The sequence below is a fragment of the Myxine glutinosa genome, chromosome 4 (assembly GCF_964187855.1).
Source record: "Myxine glutinosa chromosome 4, kmMyxGlut1.1, whole genome shotgun sequence".
Lineage (NCBI taxonomy): Eukaryota > Metazoa > Chordata > Myxini > Myxiniformes > Myxinidae > Myxine > Myxine glutinosa.
The window spans coordinates 119,125,998-119,152,712 of NC_136264.1; the positions used below are offsets into that span (position 1 = coordinate 119,125,998).

At 48.4% G+C, this 26,715-nt stretch overlaps 1 protein-coding gene across 1 annotated transcript in view; it reads left to right on the forward strand.

Annotated features, from left to right (window-relative positions):
- Nucleotides 1-8,532: 8,532 nt before the first annotated feature.
- Nucleotides 8,533-26,715, forward strand: part of LOC137425135 (structural maintenance of chromosomes protein 1A) — a 139,390-nt gene continuing 121,207 nt past the window's right edge. The window contains exons 1-3 of the mRNA XM_068113262.2: nucleotides 8,533-8,766; nucleotides 23,768-23,956; nucleotides 24,314-24,426. Of these exons, the coding sequence (XP_067969363.1) occupies nucleotides 8,658-8,766; nucleotides 23,768-23,956; nucleotides 24,314-24,426 (411 nt within the window). The 5' untranslated portion in view covers nucleotides 8,533-8,657. The remainder of the gene's footprint in view (nucleotides 8,767-23,767; nucleotides 23,957-24,313; nucleotides 24,427-26,715) is intronic.

The window sequence follows — 26,715 nt, forward strand, 5'->3', positions numbered from 1 at the left end:
CAACTAACTAAGAGGGGGGGTTACCTTTATTCTCACAACCGCAACAATATTATAGTTTAAAAACGAATGCTTTCCTGGGGAGGGGTAAAGCGACTTTCAGGCCACCCTGCAGATAGTGATTTTAAAGAAGTGGAAACACCCTCTCCTTCGAGAGAATTGGCAAGTTGTCGTCGTCTCCCTGCAAGTCGTCATCATTTTTCATCCGATTGACTTGCAAGGTGAACAGGATTTGGATAGACCCTCACTGATTTGGGAAACCAACCATTTTTGAGGTCAAAAGGTCAAAGGTTAACTAAAGGAAAAACGTCTAAAATCAATTTTCACCTGAAAATAATCAATTTCATCCGATTGACTTGAAAATTAAAGAGCAGTATTGTATAGTGTATCACTGATTTGGGAGACCAACTATTTTTGAGGTCAAAAGGTCAAAGGTCAATTCAATATCAAACTTCTAAAATCAATTGTCATCCTATTAACTTAAAATTTAAACAGCGATTGCATAGTTCATCAGGTCAGGTCAGGTCAGGTATGGGAGCATGCGCCGGAGCAGCACGTCGCCGCATCCACTTTCCGACGGTACTCCAGGGGCCTCCGTCTGGCCATCCCCCAGGCTGATGCCTGGCCCATTCCTATCTTCTTGAGATGCCGATCAACCTGCTGCAACCACGAGGCACGCGGTCGGCCTGTTGGCCTCCTCCACTCAGGAGGCTCCCTTGCTGAGAGTATCTGGTGAGCTGGATCAGTGTCGGGAAAACGAGCCACATGTCCATACAGTCGCAACTGACACTCACGGACCACACAGGTAACAAATCTCATCTGAGTCTCTCTCAGCAACCGCTCGTTGGACACAAAGTCCGACCAGCGATAGCCAAGGATTCTCCGAAGAGATTTGGTTCACTGAACGAAGAGAAGAGTTCATCACTGAATTGGGAATGCAACTATTTTGAGGTCAAAAAGGTCAAAGGTCAACTCAAGGTTAAACTTCTAAAATACATTTTCATCCGATTAACCTGAGCTTTTATTAAGTTCATCCATTTTAATCTTAATGAAACGGACAATTTGATGTACCCGTAGCAACTTTTTTGGGGAGGGGGGGGGGGAGTCATGGGATGGGAGGGGACTGGATTTGCAAGTATTGTGCTCTGCACAATGTCTTTGTTGTTTGTGTGTATGAATGATCGTTTTAAGGCCATTTTGCCCGCTATAGCGAGGGTTAGCCTGGCGGGCCCCATGACAATCATGGTTCTGAAGGAGCTGGGGCTCCCACGTCGATCGGAAGAATGGACGCGACAAAAAGCTGGAATTCATCCGAGTTGCTTTAATCAAACCAAACACTCAGGCACTCTGAAAAGCCCGTTTATCGGGCAGCAATATATATACATATTATCCCGGAGCGTTTGCCCAGGAAAGGCGAGAGGGGGCGTGGCCCAGCGTCCTGGCTGCGGCCTGGCAAGTTGAGGGCGAGCCTGCCCGGGCGTCCTAACCGAGGCCTGGCAAGTTGAGCGCGGGCCTGCCCGGGCGTCCTGGACGAGCCCGGCATGGTGATCGCTCCGCGTCCTTGATAGGTGCAAGGCGATTGTGAAAACCCAGCGGTAGCCGCTACACACGTCCCCCCAGAATCGACTTGCACCGGCAGGGTCAATTTGAGGGGGGTCCTGATGACCCGGCCGAAGCGACCCCTGGCGGGTCGTGGGAGGGGGTCCGGTGTGGTGGTGGGCGGTCGAGTGGGAGGCACCGTGGACGGGGGGCGGCCTCGCCGCGGTGGAAGGGCCACCCGTGGTGGGTGGTCGACGTCCACGTGCGCCGGCTTGAGGCGGTCCACCGCAATCCGGTCCGACCTGCCGCCGATGTCGATGACAAACGACTTGTCGTCCCGTCGCAGCACCCGGAAGGGCCCGTCGTACGGCGGCCGGAGTGGCCCCCGATGTGCGTCGTGACACACAAAAACATACTCCGCTGTGCGAAGTGCTGGGGGGACGTAGGACTGGGGGTCACCGTGGTGGGATGTTGGCATGGGGGCAAACCGTCGGGCGGCCTCCTGGAGGTCCGAGCGCTGGTGAGCTGCGGACCAGGGACTGGTAGCGTCGGGCACGAATTCGCCCGGGACACGTAGCGCCTGGCCATAGACCAGCTCGGCGGTGGATGCCTGGAGGTCCACCTTGGGGGCCATGCGGAGGCCCAAAAGGACCCACGGCAGCCGGTCGGCCCAACCACCGTCTTGAAGGCCGGCCATGAGCGCGGCCTTCATGGAGCGGTGGAATCGCTCGCACAACCCGTTTGCTTGGGGGTGGTAGGCCGTAGTACGGTGGAGCTTGACCCCCAGGGTGCGGGCGACCACGCCCCACAGCTCGGAGGTGAACTGTGGTCCGCGGTCTGATGAGATGTCCGCCGGTGCACCGAAGCGGGCGACCCAGGTGGCGATGAAAGCCTGCGCCACGTCGGCGGTGGTGGTGGAGACGGGGGGAACGGCCTCCGGCCACCTGGTGGTCCTGTCCACCATGGTGAGCAGGTGTGTGAACCCCCGTGATGGGGGGAGGGGGCCCACCAGATCCACGTTGACGTGGTCGAAACGTCGTTCGGGCACGGTGAAAGGTGCCAGCGGGGCCTGGGTGTGTCGGTGGACCTTGGCCCGTTGGCAGGCCGTGCAGGTGCTGGTCCAATTGCGGATGTCCCGACGAAGGCCGTGCCAGACGAATCGCGCCGACACCAGCTTCTGGGAAGCTTTCCGGCCCGGGTGGGAAAGGCCGTGGAGGGAGGCGAAGATGCGGCGTTGCCAGGTGACGGGCACGATGGGGCGAGGCTGGCCTTGGGAGACGTCGCAGAGCAGGACAGTGTCCGCGAAGGGGATGTCGGCCAGGCGGAGGCCCGTGTCCGCCGCCCGGAGGGCTTGCACCGTGGTGTCGGTGGTTTGGTCCGCCGCCATAAGCGCAAAGTCCATGCCCAGGTGGACCGCGTTCGCGCTGGCCCGGGAAAGACAGTCGGCCACGGCGTTGTTTTTGCCGGCGACGTGCCGGATGTCCGTGGTAAACTCCGACACGGCGGAGAGGTGGCGCTGTTGGCGGGCCGACCACGGCTCCGTGACCTTGGCCATGGCGTAAACCAATGGCTTGTGGTCGACGAACGCCGTGAAAGGTCGGCCCTCCAGGAGGTGGCGGAAATGGCGGACGGCCAGGTGTAGACCGAGGAGCTCCCGGTCAAACGTGCTGTATTTGAGCTCGTTCGGCCGGAGCTGCCGGCTGAAAAAAGCGAGTGGCTGCCAAACCCCGTTCACCCATTGCTCATGTACGGCGCCCACCGCGTAGTGGGAGGCATCCGTAGTGAGGGCGATGGGAGCGTTGAGCACCGGGTGAGCGAGCAGTGTTGCGTCGGCGAGGGCCCGCTTTGAGATTTGGAAGGCCGCATCCATTGCTGCGGACCAGGCGATGTCGTGCTTGGCCGGCTTGCCCCGGAGGTCTTCGTAAAGGGGCCGCATGAGTTGAGCAGCGCGGGGCACGAAGCGGTGATAAAAATTCACCATTCCCAGGAATTCCTGCAGGGCCTTTATGGTGCGGGGACGCGGGAACGTGGTGATGGCCTCGACCTTGGTTGGCAGCGGCACGGCCCCGTTCTTGGTGATGTGGTGGCCCAAAAAATCAACGGCCGTCGTGCCGAAGTGGCATTTGGCCGGGTTGACGATGAGGCCGTGCTCGCTGAGGCGCCCGAACAGTGTTCGGAGGTGGAGGAGGTGCTCGGCCTGGGACGTGCTGGCGACGAGGATGTCGTCCAGGTAAACGAAAAGGAACGGCAGGTCACGCAGCACGCCGTCCATCAAGCGCTGGAACGCCTGAGCCGCTTTCTTGAGACCAAACGGCATCCGCAAGAATTCGAATAAGCCGAACGGCGTGATGACTGCCGTTTTAGGGACGTCGGCCGCCCTGACAGGTACCTGGTGATATCCCCGTATGAGATCAATTTTCGAAAAAATGACCCGTCCCGCCAAACGGGCGGAGAAGTCTTGGATATGCGGGATCGGGTACCTGTCGGGGGTGGTAGCGTCATTGAGACGGCGGTAGTCGCCACACTGGCGCCATCCACCCCCCGGCTTTGGCACGATGTGCAGTGGCGTGGCCCACGCGCTATCGGAGCGCCGCACGATGCCGAGGTGCTCCAACGCGTCGAATTCGGCCTTCGCAACGGCGAGCTTGGCTGGGTCGAGGCGGCGGGCCCTGGCGTAGACCGGCGGGCCCGTGGTTGGTATGTGGTGCTCGATCCCATGCCGTACTGCGACGGCCGAAAACGTCGGCCGCGTGAGGGCCGGGAACTCCGTGAGCAGGCGAGCAAACTCGTTCACCGCCGGGACGGCGCATGCCAGCTCGGTCGGCGCGGAGCTGCTCAATGTGCATACCAGGGAGCTGAAGGTTTCGGCGTTGATTAAACGACGCCGTTGGACGTCTACCAGCAGTCCGTGTGCGCAGAGGAAGTCGGCGCCTAGCAGAGCCATGGGCACGTTTGCGGTTACAAACGTCCAAGCAAAGCGTTGGCCGCCGAAGCAGAGGGTGACGTTGCGCGGGCCAAAGGTGCGGATGGTCGATCCATTGGCCGCAACCAAGGAGGGGCCGCAAACCGCGGACTGCCTGTCCTGGTCAGAGGCGGGTATGATGCTCAGTTGGGCGCCGGTGTCGCACAGGAAGCGCCGTCCGGACGCTTTATCTGTGATGAACAGTAAGTTGCCCGTGTGGCCGGCGCTCATGGCTGGTAATGAACGCCGGCCCGGCCGTTTCCCGGCCTGCCGAAGGTGCACGGGGGTCTGCATGTCCGGGCCTTCTGTCCGAACCTGGCATGATAGTAACACCACGCTTGGTCAGGTGGAGGCCCCGGTCGTCGTGCTGGAGGTGGTCGGCTCGGTGTAGCGGCCGCCAATTGCGTCGGCAGTTCGGTCGTCGACCGTGCCGGGTGCTCGGGCGCCATGGGTGTTGCGTCGGACGGCGGTGGGTCCCATGTCGCCGCTGCGATGCGCTGACCTGCGGCGGAGATCTTGTCGGCTTCTCTGGCAAGGGCCCGGGGATCTGTGATCGTCGTGCTTGCCAGGGCGAGGCGTACCGGGTTAGGCAGCTGACGGAGGAACAGCTCCCGGAACAGGAATGCCAGAGAGTGCTCGCCGAGCAGTGAAAGCATGTAGTCCATTCGCTCGGAAGGGCGCGTGTCGCCGAGCTCGGGCAGGTCGAGCAGGCGCCGTGCGCGTTCCGCCGATGGGAGGGCGAAAGCGTCGAGGAGAAGCTTCTTAATCGCGCCGGATTTGTCAGCGGCTGGCGGGCTCTCGAGGAGGCTCAGGGCGCGGGCCGCGGTGGCCGAACCGAGCGCTGCTACCACATGGTGGAAGCGGGTGTCGTCGGCCGTGATGCCTCGCAGGGCGAACAGGGAATCCGCCTGTGCGAACCAAACCGCCGCGTGAGCCTCCCAGAAGGTAGGCAGTTTAAGGGCGACTGCCGTGTCCATGTCGGTAGGTCACCAATGAAGGAGCTGGGGCTCCCACGTCGATCGGAAGAATGGACGCGACAAAAAGCTGGAATTCATCCGAGTTGCTTTAATCAAACCAAACACTCAGGCACTCTGAAAAGCCCGTTTATCGGGCAGCAATATATATACATATTATCCCGGAGCGTTTGCCCAGGAAAGGCGAGAGGGGGCATGCCCGGGCGTCCCGACCGAGGCCTGGCAAGTTGAGCGCGGGCCTGCCCGGGCGTCCTGGACGAGCCCGGCATGGTGATCGCTCCGCGTCCTTGATAGGTGCAAGGCGATTGTGAAAACCCAGCGGTAGCCGCTACAGTTCCATGTTTGAGGCAATGTTTTTATGGCCGGATGCCCTTCCTTATGATATCTCAAAAAGTTGTTGATGGATTTGGATGAAAATTTGGTTATGTCACAAGGACGAAATGATTAGATTCTGAATATCGAGATGCGAGAAGTTTTAAAGTGATTCTTCATTGAGTTATAGGGCTGAAACCGACATATAGCACGATATCTGAAAAGGTTTTGGAGGGAGTTGGACGAAACTTGGACAGGTTGGGTGTGTTACAAGGAAGAATTGATTTAATTTTAGTGAAGATTCGAATTCGGATCCGGATCAGGGAATTTTTCAGTTATTCTTCACCATTGAGTGATGGGACCAAAAAACAATATACAACACGATATCAAAAAGTTATGGACGAGTTATGACAAAACTTGGTGGATGAGTTGGTTTGGTCATGATGCTATCCATGATTATGATGCCATCCCACCCTACTCTCCCCTCCCCTATTTTCCCCCCTACTCTCCCCCTCCCTACCATCCCCCCTACTCGCCCCTCCCCTGCTCTCCTCCACCCCCCACCCTACTCTCCCTCCTCATACTCTCCCTCCCCTATCCTCCCCCCCTACTCTCCCCACCCCCTACTCTCGTCTCCCCCCTCTACTCTCCCCCCTGTTGAGACCACCTCGACAAAGTTTCATTAAAAGTGTCAAAAGGTAAAAGACCTGGAAACTCTTTTCGAAAGATACGGTAGGGGTTTTAACCTTAATATTTTTAATAGCCGGCGAAGCCGGTGTTGTGAATGAACGCGTACGTATTATGTTGAAAAGCCAGATTTTGCTGGATCCCTTGAGAATTTCGAAGCTTTGACGCACCAAATCGCTCAATGGAGGCCGCCATCTTGCGGATGCGGAAGTATGCATAACAAATTGAAAAAAGTTCAATAGTAGTTTGTTTCACCCGTCTTTTTTTGATTCACAATCTTATGCACGTCTAATTTGCAATTAAAATACTTTAAGACCAACCTCGGCCCGCACGGGCCTGGTTATCTTCAACGAAAATCGTAACCAAACACCGGAACCAATGAGATTCGAGCATTTGAAAAAATATTTCAAAAACCAAATCACTCAATGGAGGCCGCCATCTTCCGGATGCGGAAGTATGCATAAAAAAATTGCGAAAAAGTTCAATAGGAGTTTGTTTCACCGTCTTTGTTTGATTCACAGTCCTATGCACCTCTAATTTGTAATTAAAATACTTTAAGACCAACCTCGTTCCCCGGGGCCACACGGGCCCTGGTTATCTTCAACGAAAATCGTCACCAAACACCGGAACCAATGAGATTCGAGCATTTGAAAAAATATTTCAAAAAAGCTTATGACCGCGTTTCGGAGGCTGAAAACGGCGTCAAATATTCTAAAATTGACGAAGAATTATTTTTTAGAAATCTCGCGGCCGTAGGGCATAGTTTTTCACGGCCGGAAATATCCGAAGTTGAGACGGAATTCACCGAATTAACCAAGAAGGAAATTTTATAAATTTTAATCTCATCCAGAATGCAAATGGTGTCATTTTGAACGAGGTACGGTACCTACTACACCTACCTACTACCAACTACCTAACCTACTGATGCCATAGTGATGGGTAAAATAGTGGCAAGAGGCTTTGGCTTCGCCGGCTCATTGCGGCTTTGCAGTCGGGTACAAGTCGCCGGCGAAGCCGGTGTTGTGAATGAACGCGTACGTATTATGTTGAAAAGCCAGATTTTGCTGGATCCCTTGAAAATTTCGAAGCTTTGACGCACCAAATCGCTCAATGGAGGCCGCCATCTTGCGGATGCGGAAGTATGCATAACAAATTGAAAAAAGTTCAATAGGAGTTTGTTTCACCTGTCTTTTTTTGATTCACAATCTTATGCACCTCTAATTTGTAATTAAAATACTTTAAGACCAACCTCGGCCCGCACGGGCCTGGTTATCTTCAACGAAAATCGTCACCAAACACCGGAACCAATGAGATTCGAGCATTTGAAAAAATATTTTTAAAAAGCTTATTACCGTTTCGGAGGCTGAAAATGGCGACAAATATTCTAAAATTGACGAAGAATTATTTTTTAGAAATCTCGCGGCCGAAGGGGATAGTTTTTCACGGCCGGAAATATCCGAAGTTGAGACGGAATTCACCGAATTAATCAAGAAGGAAATTTTAATCTCATCCAGAATGCAAATGGTGTCATTTTGAACTTGGTACGGTACCTACTACACCTACCTACTACCAACTACCTAACCTACTGATGCCATAGTGATGGGTAAAATAGTGGCAAGAGGCTTTGGCTGCGCCGGCTCATTGCGGCTTTGCAGTCGGGTACTAGTACAGATAAGACGACATAGCTGACGTTCCGCTTTATCCTCTGGACGGCGTCTTCCTCTTCCTCTGAGCGCCTCCTGCTCGTCGATAAAGCAAAGCAATCACAATTTTGAGAAAAATCAAAAGGTTCGTCCAGGTTTAATCTTTTTATTGCACTTGAGGAGATCTTTTTATTATTCATTTTCTCTTTCACTAGTGTTGTACCATGATGTACTAATGCGTGTATTTGTGTATATGTTAGTTAAAATGTTTTAGGCGGTGTATTAAAAGGCATCAGTTTTCAGAGTTGTTATCTGCTTCGTTTTGAACAAGATGCTTTGTAAAAATCATCAACATTTTCAAAATCACATTTTTACGGTTGATCTTCGTAGCTCTACTCAAATTGTAAGCGGTAAAAACAATCATTTTAAGCCGAGTCAGCTTGCTTTTTGTGACGTTTCGAGCGCTTCGGCGCCAAACTGGGCCACGGATGCTAGGAAATAAATACGAAGGTAAATTAACAGTTGTACGTCCGGTGAGACGGTATGGGGTTCCTCAGGGTCATCGAGTTGGAGAATTTCAAGTCGTACAAGGGAAAGCAGATCATCGGCCCTTTCAAACGTTTCACTGCTATCATCGGGCCAAACGGCTCAGGTGAGCGTCTCACGTATTTCCGGAAATAGTACTTTTTCATCAAGAAGACTCACGGAGTCAACGATGCACAATGTAACCCCTGCACGTCAACCCGTTTTCACATCGTTTAGATTCCGGGGTCTGTCGCGTTGGAGCAGAAGTGGAATCTGGGCTCATGGTGGAGTGAGTTAGCGGAGGGAAGAGGGCAACGCTCTGAAAGTGGGGCAGCACGTGGCCTCATCTGGGGTGGGGGAGAGTGAGGAGGGGTGGGATCAACAATAACATGTGAGAGGGAGGGGTAGGATCAACATGTGAGAGGGAGGGGTAGGATCAACATGTGAGAGGGAGGGGTGGGATCAACATGTGAGAGGGAGGGGTGGGATCAACATGTGAGAGGGAGGGGTGGGATCAACATGTGAGAGGGAGGGGTGGGATCAACATGTGAGAGGGAGGGGTGGGATCAACATGTGAGAGGGAGGGGTGGGATCAACATGTGAGAGGGAGGGGTGGGGTCAACATGGGAGAGGGAGGGGTGGGGTCAACATGGGAGAGGGAGGGGGTGGGGTCAACATGGGAGGGGGTGGGGTCAACATGGGAGAGGGAGGGGGTGGGGTCCACATGGGAGAGGGAGGGGGTGGGGTCAACATGGGAGTGGGAGAGGGAGGGGGTGGGGTCAACATGGGAGAGGGAGGGGGTGGGGTCAACATGGGAGAGGGAGGGGTGGGGTCAACATGGGAGAGGGAGGGGGTGGGGTCAACATGGGAGAGGGAGGGGGTGGGATCAACATGGGAGAGGGAGGGGGTGGGATCAACATGGGAGAGGGAGGGGGTGGGATCAACATGGGAGAGGGAGGGGGTGGGGTCAACATGGGAGGGGGTGGGGTCAACATGGGAGAGGGAGGGGGTGGGGTCAACATGGGAGAGGGAGGGGGTGGGATCAACATGGGAGAGGGAGGGGGTGGGATCAACATGGGAGAGGGAGGGGGTGGGATCAACATGGGAGAGGGAGGGGGTGGGATCAACATGGGAGAGGGAGGGGGTGGGATCAACATGGGAGAGGGAGGGGGTGGGATCAACATGGGAGAGGGAGGAGTTGGGATCAACATGGGAGAGGGAGGGGGTGGGATCAACATGGGAGAGGGAGGGGGTGGGATCAACATGGGAGGGGTGGGGTCAACATGGGAGAGGGAGGGGGTGGGGTCAACATGGGAGAGGGAGGGGGTGGGGTCAACATGGGAGAGGGAGGGGGTGGGATCAACATGGGAGAGGGAGGGGGTGGGATCAACATGGGAGGGGTGGGGTCAACATGGGAGAGGGAGGGGGTGGGGTCAACGAGGGAGAGGGAGGGGGTGGGGTCAACGAGGGAGAGGGAGGGGGTGGGGTCAACATGGGAGGGGGTGGGGTCAACATGGGAGAGGGAGGGGTGGGGTCAACATGGGAGAGGGAGGGGGTGGGGTCAACATGGGAGAGGGAGGGGGTGGGGTCAACATGGGAGAGGGAGGGGGTGGGATCAACATGGGAGAGGGAGGGGGTGGGGTCAACATGGGAGAGGGAGGGGGTGGGGTCAACATGGGAGAGGGAGGGGGTGGGATCAACATGGGAGAGGGAGGGGGTGGGATCAACATGGGAGAGGGAGGGGGTGGGATCAACATGGGAGAGGGAGGGGGTGGGATCAACATGGGAGAGGGAGGGGGTGGGATCAACATGGGAGAGGGAGGGGGTGGGATCAACATGGGAGGGGTGGGGTCAACATGGGAGAGGGAGGGGGTGGGGTCAACATGGGAGAGGGAGGGGGTGGGATCAACATGGGAGAGGGAGGGGGTGGGATCAACATGGGAGAGGGAGGGGGGTGGGATCACCATGGGAGAGGGAGGGGGTGGGATCACCATGGGAGAGGGAGGGGGTGGGATCAACGAGGGAGGGGGTGGGATCAACATGGGAGAGGGAGGGGGTGGGATCACCATGGGAGAGGGAGGGGGTGGGATCACCATGGGAGAGGGAGGGGGTGGGATCAACATGGGAGAGGGAGGGGTGGACTCAACATGGGGGTGTAGGGTGGGGGTGGACTCAACAGGGTCCCTGTAATGTCCATCTTTTTTATCCTGTGTACCCCGCCACAGCCCTCTCCCTTTCACAGATCTCCTGATGTTGCTGTTCCCTACTGTTGTGCTTCCCTCTCTCTACCCCTCTTTTCTCCCACTCCCTTTTTGTATGTTCTATGTGTTATTTGTTAGTTCTTACATGAGCCTCGACTTGGTATACAAAAAAAATATTTTGTTTCCTATGTCTGTGTAGTGACCACACCCCTAACTTTAACTTTTTTGCTGATTAAAAAGTGCGGTTAATACACCGGAAAATACAGCACCCTGAAGCTGTGTCTGTACAACTTTCGTCTGATTCCATAGTTTTGAAAAATACATTTTTGGCCCATCTTGGCATTTTCCTTCTTTGGTGGGGATGGGTTTGGGGGATAGGGGGGCCATACTCAAAAATAGTATGCATGTTTTTGCTTTGCATATACATAACCTGGGTTCTTTTATTTTTGGGAGCGATCGAGGCAGTGGTCTGTTGCTGATACACTGCCCAAACAAAGTGATGTGTCAGACGAATATGCTACATGCTTCAATTAGTACTCTAATAGGTACACTGTATCCCTGCACATCGAAAGAGGCGATTAAGGGTTGGCGTCAGGAAGGGCATCCGGCCATAAAAACATTGCCTCAAACAGGGAACCATGATTGTCATGGGGCCCGCAAGGCTAACCCCCGCTCTAGCGGGGAAAATGGCCTTAAAACGATCATTCATTCATTCATTCTTCAATTAGTACTCTGCTTTGTGTTCATTATAATTATAAGGATAATTGCATAATTCTCCCTGCTGGGAAAGGGTGCTTCTGGTTATAACAATATATGTTTATAGGCAACACAAACGCATGTGAAATGCCGACTACATCATGGTTCAGAAGCGAGATGAACTTTCCAACCGTTTTATATCCAGATTTAGTGAATTATCTTGCATTTATTACTAAATGTTTTTACACCTTGGAAGACGTGAGGGCATGGCAAAGTTTGAATGCCGAGGTTGTCTGGCCGGATCAGTGATGTGGCTAATCTTGTGAAGAATGGCTAATCTGTCACGTACAAGGAAAGGTCGGCCTGTAATACATCATTGACAGACTCATGCTGTCAGACCTGATAAGAATGATGTTATATACAGGTGCAGTCTAACCTATGGGGCAGCCTGGGCAATTGCCAGGGCTCCCGCTGGAGGGGCCCCAACGATCTGCGGGTGATATACCACATGACTGACTGAAGAACCCATCATTTCTATCACCCAATTTACAGAATGGAAAAATCTGATAGTGTTTTCATCTGCTGTATTTGTATTTTCTCTGATACCCAAAAATTCCAACAACAATTAGTCCCAGTTGTTTACCTTCCCTTCACAAATTAGCTATTCCACTCACGTCCGTAGGTTGTATTTTTCATAGCTTTTGAATCCACACGTAATTAACATCCACGTAATTCTAATCGATCCAGCTCGCAGTATTTGTCAGTCATAATTATTTTCAAAAATGACGCACACATGTCATCAATTGTGCTGATGTTAAAACCTCTTCAAAAGTAAAACCTCCAATCTTTACATTTCCAAGCTGGCCTCCAAAGCCAGTCGCTGACTGGGTGGAGTCGCCAGTAGAGCAGCAACTAAGGCTGGAAAGGATGGAAATGCGAATGGTTCGGTGGATGTGCGGAGTATCATTGAGAAAGAGGAAGACAAATGATGAATCGTGCCTCCATCGTGCTTCCTTGGCACACCTGAGTTCCTCGCCACATACAAGGCTTTCATCCGCAACTCAATGGAATACTGCTCTCCCCTATGGGCTGGTGCTCCTGCCTCACACCTGGCTCGGCTTCACGCTGTTGAAACCAAAACTTTCAGAATCATTGGAATCTCCCGCGATTAAGCTGATTGTGAGGGCCTTTCACTCACTCGGTGTGAGTAGGTGGTATTTCAGGCATGCAGGTAGGTGGTATTTCTGTCTTCTACTGACTCCTCTCCGGCCTTGCTCCCCCAGCTCTATCTGTGCTCTGTCCCCCAAATATTCCTACAGGTCGCACAAGATCTGCCAGCAACCCTCTTCTGGTGAAATTGCTAAAATTAAGACTCTCTGCTCACCTTCACTCTTTCATTCCTCTTTTCTCCCACCTCTGGAACAAACTTCCTCACTCTCTTAAATCCCACTCCTCTCTCCAGGTCTTTAAAACAGCTGTTCACCACCATCTCTTATCTTCCCCCATCCAAAACCTTGATGTTTTCTACCCCCATTAATTCACCCCAGATCTACTCTTTTGAAATACCGACTTCTTTCCTGGAAGTCCTAGCAGTGTCCATGTGTTTTATACCTCTCCCCCCCCCCCACCCTTTTCCCATGCCTCCTCCCCCCCCCCCCCCAAGCCCTCTCCCTCCCACAGATCTCCCGATGTCCCTGTTCTCTGCTGTTGTACTTGTGTGCTTCCCTCTCTCTCCCCATCTTGTCTCCCGCTCCCTTTATTGTATGTTTTGTGGGTCTGTTTTTTTGTTGGGGGGGGGGGGGGGGGGGGATTGTTGTTAGCTCTTACACCAGCCTCGATGTTGTATACAAAAAAAAACCGAGGATGAAGCAGCAGCGCTAGCAGCAGCAATCGTAATGTTTGGGGTAACAGGTAAAACATTTCTTTCTTACTAATGCCATTTTTCCTCGTTATAGCTAGAGTTTGTTGTTTTTCGAGCCCAATACAATGATGCACTCACAGTGAGATGTCAAATTAATCAGGTTGTTCAATTCCTATATACCGGTACTATTAATTTTCTTTTTTTATGGTAATATCTCAACATTTCCTGCATTGTTTTGGAGAATAGAGTAAAATCGAATCGCACTGTGGTGCATTATTGAACACGTGTATCGTGAATATCGGGCACTTTATTATTGTTTTGAGTGGGTTGGGTGGGAATAATGGGTCTGTGTGTTTGGGGCCACCATCCTTGACTTTTGCTCAGGGCCCCAGGATCATTAAGACTGCTCTCGATATATATATATATACACACACACATACACACAAAGATTTGCGGTTGGGAGTAAATCCAAATGACTCCATGGTAAGATCTCCAACCTTTAATTGAACAAGCAATGACTCAACGTTTTGATTAACAACATGTGGCGGTGGCATGTGGCTTTGTCATATATATATATATGGTCACAGGTTTCGGATCCACTAAGAGGGGGGTTTTGTTGGTTCCCCTCGGACTTGCCGAGCCTGAGCTTACCACGCACGAATAACTTCGTGCTGCGGCAGGTTGCTAATCAACCGCGAACGCTAATCAGTTAACACATGCAATACATTCAAAAGCTTCAGTGTCTGCCATCTAATACCGTTTAACTGAATGTCACATGGTTTTCTGGCCTGGGCACGCTCCCTCAGCTATGCAACAACTTTGTCTTAATTAGGTCTTTAATTAGGGCATTCGAGCAACCAGACTAACGAGCCAATTAGTCGGGGAGTGATAATCTCCCTAGCTAAACTAAGTAGAACAGCGCTGCATCAATGGGGGAAATGACGGACACGGACAGATTGGAAATGAACGTCAACAAGGGATTTATTATGATTATTTACAAGGCACAGGCAGGATCATGCAAAAAAGGGTGGAGGGAGGGAATTCAAGGATTTTAATGTTCAGGGGCAAGGGGAAAAGGTGCATGGGGCACTTATCGCTCTTGTTTACTAGATATCGCATCATTCATTCCAAAGAAAGTTTTTTCCGTTCAATTATCAATTCCATATTGTTAACAAGCGCTTTACCTCCGCCACTGGAGGTGGATATAGGTCATGTTTTCACCCCTATCTGTCTGGTTGTCTGTCAGCAGGATATCTCATTAAGTTGTGGATGGATTTGGATGAAAATTGGTGGAAAGGTTTGGTGCGTGACAAGGACGAAATTATTAGATTTTGGCAAAGATCCGGATCCTTAGATGAGGCCAAAACGAGAGAGCATGGTTTCAAAAAGTCATGGACTAGTTATGACAAAACTATGTTGATGAGTAGGTTAGGTCACAATAACCAGCCAATTCGATTCTGGTTACCTCTGCTACCAAAGGTGCATGGAGGTTATGTTTTCACCCCTGTCTGTCTGTCTGTTTGTTTGTGAACAAGATATCTCAAAAAGTTGTGGACGGATTCGGGTGAAATTTGGCAGAGATGTAGCGTATGTAACAACAACAACAACAACATGCATTTTAAAGGCCATTTTCCCTGCTAGAGTGGGGGTTAGCCTTGCGGTCCCCATGACAATCTTCTCCATTTTGCCCTATTTTCTGCATCTCTCCTTGTTAACCCCCTTGCCCGCATTTCTTCTTCCACCATCTTTAGCCAAGTCTTTCTCGGTCTTCCCCATCTTCTACTTCCTTCTACATTCATTTCCATCACTCTTCTCAACCAGTCACTTTCATCCTTCCTCAACACATGACCAAACCATCTCAACCTGTTCCTCTTCACAGCATCAATCACAGGCTCTATTCCCATCATCTTTCGCAATTCATCATTTGTCTTCCTCTCTCTCAACGATAATCCGCACATCCGTCGAACCATTCGCATTTCCACCCTTTCCAACCTTCGTTGCTGCTCTACGTTCATTACCCATGTCTCGCTCCCATAAATCATAACACTTCTCACACATGCAGCACACACCTTTCCCTTCAGCTTCAACGACACTCCCCTCATCATCAGCACGCCACTCAATTCCCAAAACTTCTTCCATGCACATCTCACTCGAGCAACCGTTGCCGAGTCTGATCCACCTTCTCCATTCAGCATGTCTCCGAGGTAGCAAAATGTTTTCACACCTTCCAGCTTCACGCCGTCTCCAAGATCCAACTCAACATTTCCTCCATCTGCAGCTCCCTCTGTGCACACCTTACATTTGAATGTAGCTGCCACACTGGTTAATGACCCTCTCAGACCACTACATTTTTGATGAACCCACTCAGCGCACATTGTACACTGAATGGAGTTCACTCCGACACCCTTCCTACACACAGCACAGGGCCACTTCCCAGTTCTTTCCACCTCACCACATGCTTTACCACTTGCCATCACCTTCGTCTTTCCGATATTCACCTTCAGACCTTTTGTCTCCATACATTCCTTCCACGTGTTCATCTTTTCCTTCAGTCCATCCATACTTTCCGCAATCAACACCAGATCATCTGCATACAACAACTCCCACGGTAAACCCTCCTTTACGTTCTGAGCCAGCACCTCCATCACAGCTACAAATAGTAGTGGACTTAGTACCGACCCCTGATGCACTCCCACCTTCACCGCAAACTCACCACTGTTCCCGTCCTTCGTCCTTACAGCTGTGCGCGCTCTTTTGTACATTGCCATCACTACTCTGATCAACCATTCCTCCACTCCTAACTTCCTCAATGCCCATGTCAATACTTTGCGTGGAACCTGATCGAATGCTTTCTCCAGATCAACAAACCCAAGAAACAACTTCTTCCTCTTCTCCATGTACTTCTCCTGCAACTGCCTCACAATGAAAAGCGCGTCTGTCGTTCCTCTTCCTGGCATAAATCCAAACTGCATTTCGTCGATCTTCACTTTCTTCCTTATCCTCCTCTCCAACACCCTTTCCAATACCTTCATTCCATGCTCCAATAACTTTATCGCTCGGTACGAGCCACACTCCAGAGGGTCACCTTTCCCCTTGTATAGAGGGACGAGGGTACTCAGTTCCCAATCCACTGGAATGCGGCCTTCTTTCACCACCAGATTACAGATCTCTGTCATTCTCTTCACACCCCAACTTCCTGCTGCCTTCAACATATCTCCCACAACTCCCGTCGGCCCTCCCGCTTTTCTACCCTGCATTGCTTTTATCGCTTCCTCAACTTCCTTCTCAGTTATCTTCTCTGCCGGTCCTAAAACTGGGTTACTCTCGATGTTGCCATCCCATTCATTCCAGCATTTCCATATATCTTTTCCATCTTCCTTTAATTCCATCTGGGTCGACAACGATTTGTCCCACTTCATCCTTCAAGCAGCTCACCCCCATCACATCACACCTCTCTTTCGCTATCTGCTTTGCAATCCTGAATACTGCTTTCTGACCCTCCTCCGAATCCAAGCGTTCTCCAAACATTTTCCTACATGCCTCCTGCGCCTTTGCTACCTCTTTCTTTGCAGCCTTCCTGGCTGCCTTATAACTTTCATGCTCTGCTGTTTCTGCTCCCGTACCCTTCGCCTTCTGCCACTCCTTGAACTTCTTCCTCTTCTCGTCAATCCTCTTTCCAACTTCATCATCCCACCACCATGTTTCCGAGTGCCTCGGTGGTCCTTTTGTCCATCCACATACCTCACCAACGGCTCCCAACAGACAAGCTTTCATTGACATCCAACCACTTTCAAGCTCAACCACATCATCCTCGACCCTACTCAGCCTCTCTTTTAATGCCTCCCTTACTGTCACCTCTTTCAACCTCCACACCTTCATTCTCGGTTGGTACTTCACCCGCCGAGCTCTCCTCGCACCTTTCACCCTTACGTCGCAGACAACCAAGTGGTGCTGTGAAACAGCCTCCTCCCCCGGGATCACCTTTGTGTCTCGGAGGTGCCCCCTATCTCGCCTATGCACCATCAGGTAGTCAACGGTTGTCGTCGACCCACCTGACGTGTATGTAACAAGCTTATTATCCTCTTTCTGGAACTGAGTATTACAAATCAACAAATCAGCTCCATCAGCAAACTCCAAAATCCTTTCACCTTCTCCATTTCTCACACCATATCCGTAACCCCCATGAACTCCGTCAAAACCATCCATACTCCTTCCCACATGTCCATTTAGGTCTCCTCCTACCACAACAACTTCCTCATCTTTCACGTTTTCCATCAGCTTCTCTATCGCACACCAGAACTTGTCCTTCTCTTCATCGCTCCGACCAACCTGCGGAGCATAGTAGTGATGACGTTCACCAAGAGCTTTCCAATCATCATTTTCACCATCATCAACCTATCACTCACTCTAGTCACACTCACCACACTGTCTACAAACTCCTCAGAAAACAGGACACCAACACCATTCACGCCCTCCAAGCACCCTTGCCACACAAACTTGTATTTCTGTCCCTGCCTACCCTTCACCATTCTCACACCACTTCCCTTCCATCTCGTCTCTTGCACACAACATATGTCCACTCTTCTTCTGACCAATACTTCCACCACTTCGCCTGATCTCCCTGTCATTGTCCCTACATTCCATGTCCCAAACCTCAGAAACCGATCTCCACTTCGGGCTGTACCCTGCCCACATGTAGTTGTAATTGTCATGGTTCTCTTTTTGAGGCAATGTTTTTCATGGCCGGATGCCCTTCCTGACGCCAACCCTCTTAGTCGCCTCCTACGACACGCAGGGATACGGCGTACCTATTCTTATCCAGGGTACACACTGGGAAACGTTTAAAACATGGACATCCTGGGGGGAGGGGGGGGGGGGATCACCGCTGCGGTTTAAACATATTTAAATAAATATTTCAACAAAACCATGAAAACAATCTGGGAAAAGTCTCTAAGTGAGAACGTGGATTTGAGAAAGCAGTAGCAGAGGTGAAAGAACAAACGAGAATATAGGGGGCGGGGCACAAGTCGAGACGAGGAGGCCGCACGAGACACCAGGCCGCACGAGGCCCGGACAAAGAAACGACTAATTACACACAAATTTGCAACAACTACAAAACCAAAACCAAATAGAAACACACAATAACACATACACAACAAAATACGCAGCGGAAATTTGACAAAGAAACGAACGGGAAAACACAAACTTTGATGCCGTGGAGAGATCAAAGCAAGCCCCGTCGCTCGAGGGACCGGAAGCCTCGAGACCGGAAGGGACCAGAAGCTCGAGGGATGTAGCGTATGTAACAAGGACGAAATTATTAGATGTTGTTGAAGATCCGGCTACTACAATTTTAAAAGTGATTCTTCGCCATTGGGAGATAAGGCCAAAAACGATACATAGCAGGATATCTCAAAAGGTTGTGGATGGATTTGGACGAAACTTGGTGGACAGGTTGTGTGTGTGACAAGGAAGAATCGATTCAATTTTGGTGAAGATCCGGATAAGGCTCGTATAATTTTTAAAGTGATTCTACACCATTGGGAGATTGGGCCAAAAACGATATACAGCAGGATATCTTTAAAAAGTTGTGGTCAGATGATTTTAGAATGTCCCCTGACCGAATCCCCAATGTTGCTTTGGGATGGACACCACCAGGAAGGAGGAAACCAGTCAGGCCAAAAACAACTTGGCATAGGACTATGGTAACTGATCTGGAAGAAATGGCTCTGTCATGGTGTGAGGCACAGAATGTAGCTCAGGATAGAGATAAATGGTGTGAAAGCTTGTAGCAGCCTTGTGTCCCATTGGGTCGAAGAAGATAAGTAAATACAATAAAAAATTAATAATTAATTCATTAAAAATAATAATTACAGAAACATTTTGGCATATTAACTTGTCTACATCGTAGTAACTTGCTAAAAATTCTGGGTAATCATTTTTTGTTTTTTAAAATATCACTTTATAAAGTAAATTTTCCAAGAGAGCAACCCAAGGGTGTGTTCAGTTCCCAAGTTTCTTGTGGAGCGCTTGCCAAGTGTCTGAAGCACTCGAGCAAGAACTCTATTTGAAAGCATTAATAAGGAATGGCTGGCATGGCGAAGCGATACCGAGCTGATTGGTAACTGAAGACACCTGTTCTCTGCTCTTGCACATTCTCTTTCTGCTCTTGCACATTCTCTTTCTGCTCTTGCACATCCTCTTTCTGCTCTTGCACATTCTCTTTCTGCTCTTGCACATTCTCTTTCTGCTCTTGCACATTCTCTTTCTGCTCTTGCACATTCTCTTTCTGCTCTTGCACATTCTCTTTCTGCTCTTGCACATTCTCTTTCTGCTCTTGCACATTCTCTTTCTGCTCTTGCACATTCTCTTTCTGCTCTTGCACATTCTCTTTCTGTTCTTGCACATTCTCTTTCTGCTCTTGCACATCCTCTTTCTGCTCGGTTCATCCTATCGTTTGCCCTTGGGCCTCAGTAGTCTTGCATTTGGTTGGATGTTTGCCAACATCGCATTTATACATAAACAAGATGCAAAATTGGATCCCCTTAATTACAATCATCTGATGAGCTTACTTCAAATCATCAGCAAGGTCATGGTGTTTTTCATAGTGGGATGGCCCACAGCGGCTGCGGGCTCCGCGGGCGCCTAACGGAAGCTCTGACGTCTTTGAGGATATCTATTATTTTGTTGATGTAATCGATCAGCCGAACATGGAAGTGCAGCCGAACACGGCCGTACGTCACTACATCATGGTTGGAAGGTCAGATCACCAAACGGCTGTTACAGCTCCACAAACGCAGGGAACTATCGAAGGAGTTATACAACAGAATCAAACTTGTTGGAACCTAACGTCCAAGAATGTACAGCTTGCCTAAGACCCACAAAGAAAATGTCCCACTATGACTTTTCCACTCATCCATCATCGAGGTTGACATCAAATCATTCCTTTTCTCCAACAGCCTCATCTCAGATCATCAATTCGGATTCAGACTTGGCCACTCTACCTTGGACATGCTGCTTCTACTCTCCCAACAATGGATGCATGGAGGCCCTCAATGGCAGACATGACATCAGGGCCGTCTCTCTGGACATATCTCGAGTTTTGTTCTTGCATTGCTGACTTCCTAAACTCTCGTAGCCAGTGTGTGGCTCTCAACAGAACACTTGAATCTCTCTCCTCTCCTTTCTGGTCTTTCACCCTCTCTGCTTTTTCCGTGCTTTAGCCTACCTCGGTATCTGCTGGCCTGGGTGCACGTGGTTGGACCGCCGTCAAACCCCTTCTGGTGAAACTCCCAAAATCCAGAATCTCTTCTCACCTCCACAATCACATTCGTTCCATGTTTTATCCCCACCTGTGGAATCAACGTCCTCTGCCTCTCAAATCCCATTCTTCCCTCTAGGTCTTCAAGACAGCTGTTGACCATCTTAGATCATTCCCCATCCAAAAATCATGATCTTTTATACCCGTTACCCCCTCTCTCCTCCCCAAGCACACCTCCTTCCAAATTTTCAGTTTTTCCCGAGAGTTTGCTTCTGTATTACTATCCCTGTCGTATCCACCCCGTGTTTACCACCCCCCACATCCCTTATTTGCTCTCCAGCTCTTCCATGCACCTTGACATCGTATACAAAATAAAGTAATGTGTGTATACTGATCCGTAAATGACCGAATTCTGACCAATCGGTGCGACTCCCAATTTGATGACGTCATCCGTCTGAAACTTCGAACCACTAATGGAGAAGATGGTGTTATCGGGCGCGGGTTATCCCGTGATTTTAATATTTTTTTTCGTTTTTTTAAACCAAACTAGAGATGAGTGGGGTGCGAGTACAACCTTATTCATTTCAACCCAAGAGGAAAGTTCTTCATGAGTTCAATGATGACAGTTCGCAGTTGATCGATGAAAGTCTGGAGGCAGGTGTGAGGTGTGAGAACTGAAAACACCGACTGGTGTGCAGTACATGGGGGCAAGGTGTCATAATGGCGAGCGAGGTGGAGTGTATCTGCTGCCATGTAGCTCTTGCTGTGATTTCACTGAACCAACCCGACTCTGAAACTTGTGTGACAGAAAACACAGCGTTTCAGAATAAGGATACTTGTCTGGATCAGGATGTTCTTGAAATGACTCCATTTGCTCTGCATGACATCGTCAGGAATATTGGACTTCAGGAAAAGCCCATACCGAACAGTTGAGTCAAATGTACCCCCCTCTGAACGTGAGTATTTGACATGAATAAAAATCGATACTGGATGACAGCCTAACAGCCTGCATGTACGGGGTACATACGGGTATGGTATCGATTGAATCGATGTTGTATTGATAAGAGTCCAAATGTCCTCTTGTGTGAACGTTCACTGATAGCAAAACATTGGCTTACATTTTTATGTCTCCGCTGATGAAGTCACCAGAGCTGTTATGTTTTCGTGCGGCTTTCTGTCTGTGATGAAATATGAAGAAGAAGATTCGGTTGTGGGATGACACTGAGGAGTTGATATATAACGGAATGCAGGGTAGGAAGGAGGGGGAGTTGGCTTCATTTCTGTATTCTGTGAGCAGACACTTGAGTAAGGTATGATGGGGAATGTTAAATGGTCATTTGCATGCTTATGGATTAGTTGGAAATGCCATTTCGTTCTTTCTCTGTAGTTATAATATTATTCTTTTATTACGTGTTATAGGGTATGTGGAGATAGATTTGAATAAAACCTCATATCTGGAAAAGAGGTCTCGACTTGATTTCATAACACGGTCTGTGTGTGCGTCCGTGCATTCATGATAGGTTTTCGTTATTGCAATAACTTGAGAACGGCTGAAGAGAACCAAGTCAAACTTGGGGGGAAAAAAATGTACCGTATAATGATGTAAAGATGAACTGATTACATTATGGGGTCAAGATGTTGGAGGTCCTGCTTGGTAGAAATTCTGTTACTGTGCTAACTTGTGAACCAGTAATATAATTTTGGCCAAACTTGGTATACGTATATATTAGGCCAAATTTTTTAAAAAACGTTTATTGTCCAGATTTTTTTTTTTTTTTAATGGAAGGAGGCCTTTTTCTTTGCTTTTAAATATATATATATATTCAAAATGGCCACCATGTACATTGTACATGGCATGCCATTTTAAAAGCAGTTTTTCTTTACCTCCCACACCCCTCACCCCCATGACATGAGTCATTTGCCAGACATGTGGGTTTTCTACCCCAAACAAACAACATGACGTGGGTCATATACCCAATATGTCACCTACACACTCACTAGTCTTACTAAAAATAAAATCCACAGTTCGAAACATACAAATGTATGGCAAAATACAAAAAAAACCCACTACATTCGGTCGTGTAATTTGCTCGTTTTAAAACCAGTCGCATTTTGCGTCATCTTGATCGGAAGCGTGCACTGAATTTTACTGTAGCCAGTGTAGCGGCTGCGATATAACTTGCATACGCAGACATGTATAGAGATCAGTATAAAAAAAAAATAACCACCTTTAGAGGCCATTTTTCCCCGCAAAGCGGGGGTTGGCCTTTTTCGGGAACCGTGGTTGTTGTTGTTTTTCGGTCCCCTTTTTGAAGCAATGTTTTACGGCCGGCTGCCCTTCCTGACGCCAACCCTTTTTGCCGCCTTTAACGACAAACAGGGAATTACCAGTGAACTGGTACTCAATTAGCCGACCTCGGAAGGATGACAGGCTGAGTCAACCCCCCTGGCGTTAATTCAGCGATCGACCGGGATTCGAACCCAGGATCCTAAGCCGGCACCCTAGCCGCTAGCCCAACACCAGGGATTCATGTATAGAGATGTATAGAGATCAGTATTGCTCTCATATCGAGCATACGATGTCAGGACTGTGAACGGAAAGCGGCAGTACAGCCCTCTGCGCTGCTGCTCGGTAGAAACTATAAAAACTCAAGAGTATCGACATTAGGGAAATTTGCGATTAAAAGAATGGTGCCAGTCATACATGAAGATATGGATTATTTTGGGGATGTTTGCCAAAAATAATATGTAACATAAAAGGAAGTGGGCGGGGATGATCAACTGGTATTTTTTTTTTAGACTTGTGTTGCAAAGATTAACTGATGAGATTTCAGCATCAAAGTCAGGTAAAACTGTGATACTTTCAAACAGCTGAATTTCAATCAAACTTGGTTCAAGTATGTTTAATGATGTAATATTGTGTGCAGAGGCATATTGGTTGACGTCGTGACCTCTAAGAGTGCAGTTCTAGTTTTCCAATGAGGTTAAATTGTGACTAGTTGTTCCTGTTACAAGAAAAGCACCCTTAACCAAAAGTCATTAAAATTTATCCATTTATGACGTTTTATGAAGTCAAAGCAAATTGTATTTATGGGCTTGTACTGGGCAGGAAAGTCAAACCTCATGGATGCCATCAGCTTTGTGCTGGGTGAGCGCACAAGTAACCTGCGCGTCAAGTCCCTGCGTGATCTCATACATGGCGCTCCTGTTGGCAAGCCTGCAGCAAACCGAGCCTATGTCAGCATGTTCTTTCAGGAGACGAATGGCACCGAAAGGACCTTCACTCGCTGTATTATTGGTAAGTTGCCCATTGGTCCTTGAATTATAAAGAGGAATTCTATCTGCCAAAAAAGGGGAAATATCCCAGACTTTGTGCAAGATAATGACGAGACCTACTTTGGATCAAAAGGAAAATGTTTTGATAAGTCGAAGTAAAAGCGCAGTTTTTGCCACCAAGTTGAATGTTATAGCACAGAGGGTCCTGAGGATAGAAATGTGTAATACATGGTTTAAAAACCTTTCAGACGCATCTGCATAAGAGGTGTTGTTATAATTGGACTTTGTCTCAATTCCACCAGTCAGAATTGATTGCTTTAAAAAAATGATTTTGGAGGTCAAAGAAAAGTTTCATTGTAGGATTTGTTGTCGATTGCAGGAACATCATCTGAATACCGCATCAATAGCAAAGTTGTGCCACTGCAGGAGTACAACGGAGAGTTGGAGAAGTTGGGGATCCTCATCAAAGCGAGAAACTTCCTGGTCTTTCAGGTAGCGTTTGTTGTCTCATTTGAGTTTTGCATTTTGCTCATGTTTTATTTTTGTAGCAACTAAATTAAAAATAAAATGGGTCCCAAAACTGACCCTTGTGGAGCACCAAATGTACCAGGACAGATCTTGGATCATTTTTATTGAAGATTATTCATCCATTTTAAGTATGCTTAAAAAACTTGTGGATTGGATTTATGAACCTTGGATAATGTAGCATTTAATAATATTTTTGGATTTTTTTTCAATGTTGTCCTTACCAAGTTAATAATTATATTTGATATACAATTCCATAAACAATCGTATTTTATAATAAGCATCAAGTCTTTTTATATATTGTTTTATTTTTATTTCACTTGATAAACATTTTTGCAACTGAGAGCAGAGCTCAAAACGTAGTGTATTAATTTGCATTTCAGCTCAATTTGTTCTGATGTTTCTTTGGTAGGGAGTTGTTGTAATAGTTTGCTCTCCTTTGGATGGGTTTCGTTAGCTATTCCTTATGTAGGCACTCGTTTGTGCATGTTGAAGATCTCGCATTACTTTTTGAAAATAAATAGGTTATTATTTGCTCACACTGGCCAAGTTCCAAATTCCTAAACAGACCACTGTCAGGTCGGCAATGGCAAACCACCGAGCTAATTCCTTGCTATGAGAGTGTTTTTGCATGAGCACCTATAATTTCCTTCTAAGGTAATTCTTATGTTCCATCAGAAATATTATTGGGGGGACGATTGATGTTAAATCAGTTTTTTTTTAAATGTCTCTGCACCCAAAGGTGGTGTAATCAGGCATTATGTTTTCGTGTTGTCCGTCCGTGCGTCCGTCCGCTCATCCGTACGGACTAAACCTCGTTTTTCTCAGCAACCATATGTCTGATTGAGATTAAACTTTCAGGGTAGGAGTGACCCCCATGCAGAAAGTTTTTATGATAATTATGATGTTATAGGTCACGTGGTATGGCAGCCATCTTGGATTAAACGCAAATAATTAAAAAATATTTCTCGGAAACCGCTGAATGGAAAAAATTGAAATTTGGCGCATTGTCAAGTACTCCCAATGGGGAACAAAAGCATGATAATGATAACATCATAGTTGAAGTAGTATTCCAGCCAAAAATGTTTCAATGAAATCCTTATCCTAAAAATCTGAAATTGCATGCACATGATCTATGACTCATTTGTGTTGAAATATTAAATTTATGACATCATAGGTTGCATGGTTTGGCAGCCATATTGGATTTAACCTAGAACCTTAAAAAAACATCTTCTCCCAAATCACCAAATCCATTGACTCGAAACTTTACGTGTGTCATTGACTAGGCATGGCGATTAAAAGATTATCACAAAAACATAATTGGTCACATGGTGTGGCAACCATATTGGATTGAAGGAAAATATTAAATAATTATATCTCTGAACCCGCTTACCCTATTGATGCGAAATTTTACAAATATCATCTAACAGCACTGTTGCATATACTGTAGTTTGAAAATGATGTCGTAAGTCACATGGTTTGGCAGCCATCTTGGATAGAAAAACGAACCTTATCCGATCAACATGGAACTTCACAAACGTGATCCCCAACCCATACATATGCAGAGTGTACATTTTTAAAAGTCATATGTCATGTGGTATGGCAGCCATATTAGCTTGAAAGCGGATATTAAAAAAATTCCCTTCACTGAAACTGCTTCACCGATCGATGTGTAACTTGTCATGGCTGGTGAAAATGTGATACTTGAAAACTGCTGAAGGGATTTGAATCAAACATGTTTATTTTTAGGACAGTGAACGAAGGCATCTACCCGTTGTGGGATTTTGCGGAAGCATATTGGCAACACAGTCGCATTGTTCTAGTTTTTTTTATTTTATAAGATAGAGTCCACCTCTTAATCAAGGGTGGTGTTGCAAAATATTTGGTGCTGTACACTGTTGTTATGCATCCGCCAATGAAGTCGCCGGAAGCATTGTTTTCGGGTTATCTGTCCGTCCGTGATAGGTTTTCGTTATCGTGTTAACATGAGAACGGCTGAAGGGATCCGAGTCAAACTTGGTGAGCTATGTATAATAAGGTAAAGATGGACTGATTCGATTTTGGGTCATGAGGTCAAAGGGCAGAAGTCATGTTAGTTAAAAGTTCTGTTACTGCAGATTGTGAACTAGTAATGGGATATTGATCAAAGTTGGTACAAGTATGTATTATGATGCAAAGATGAACTTGTTTTATTTTGGGTTCAAGAGGTCAAAGGCAGAGCCTGTAATATGTTTATAATTTGAGAACGGCTGAAGG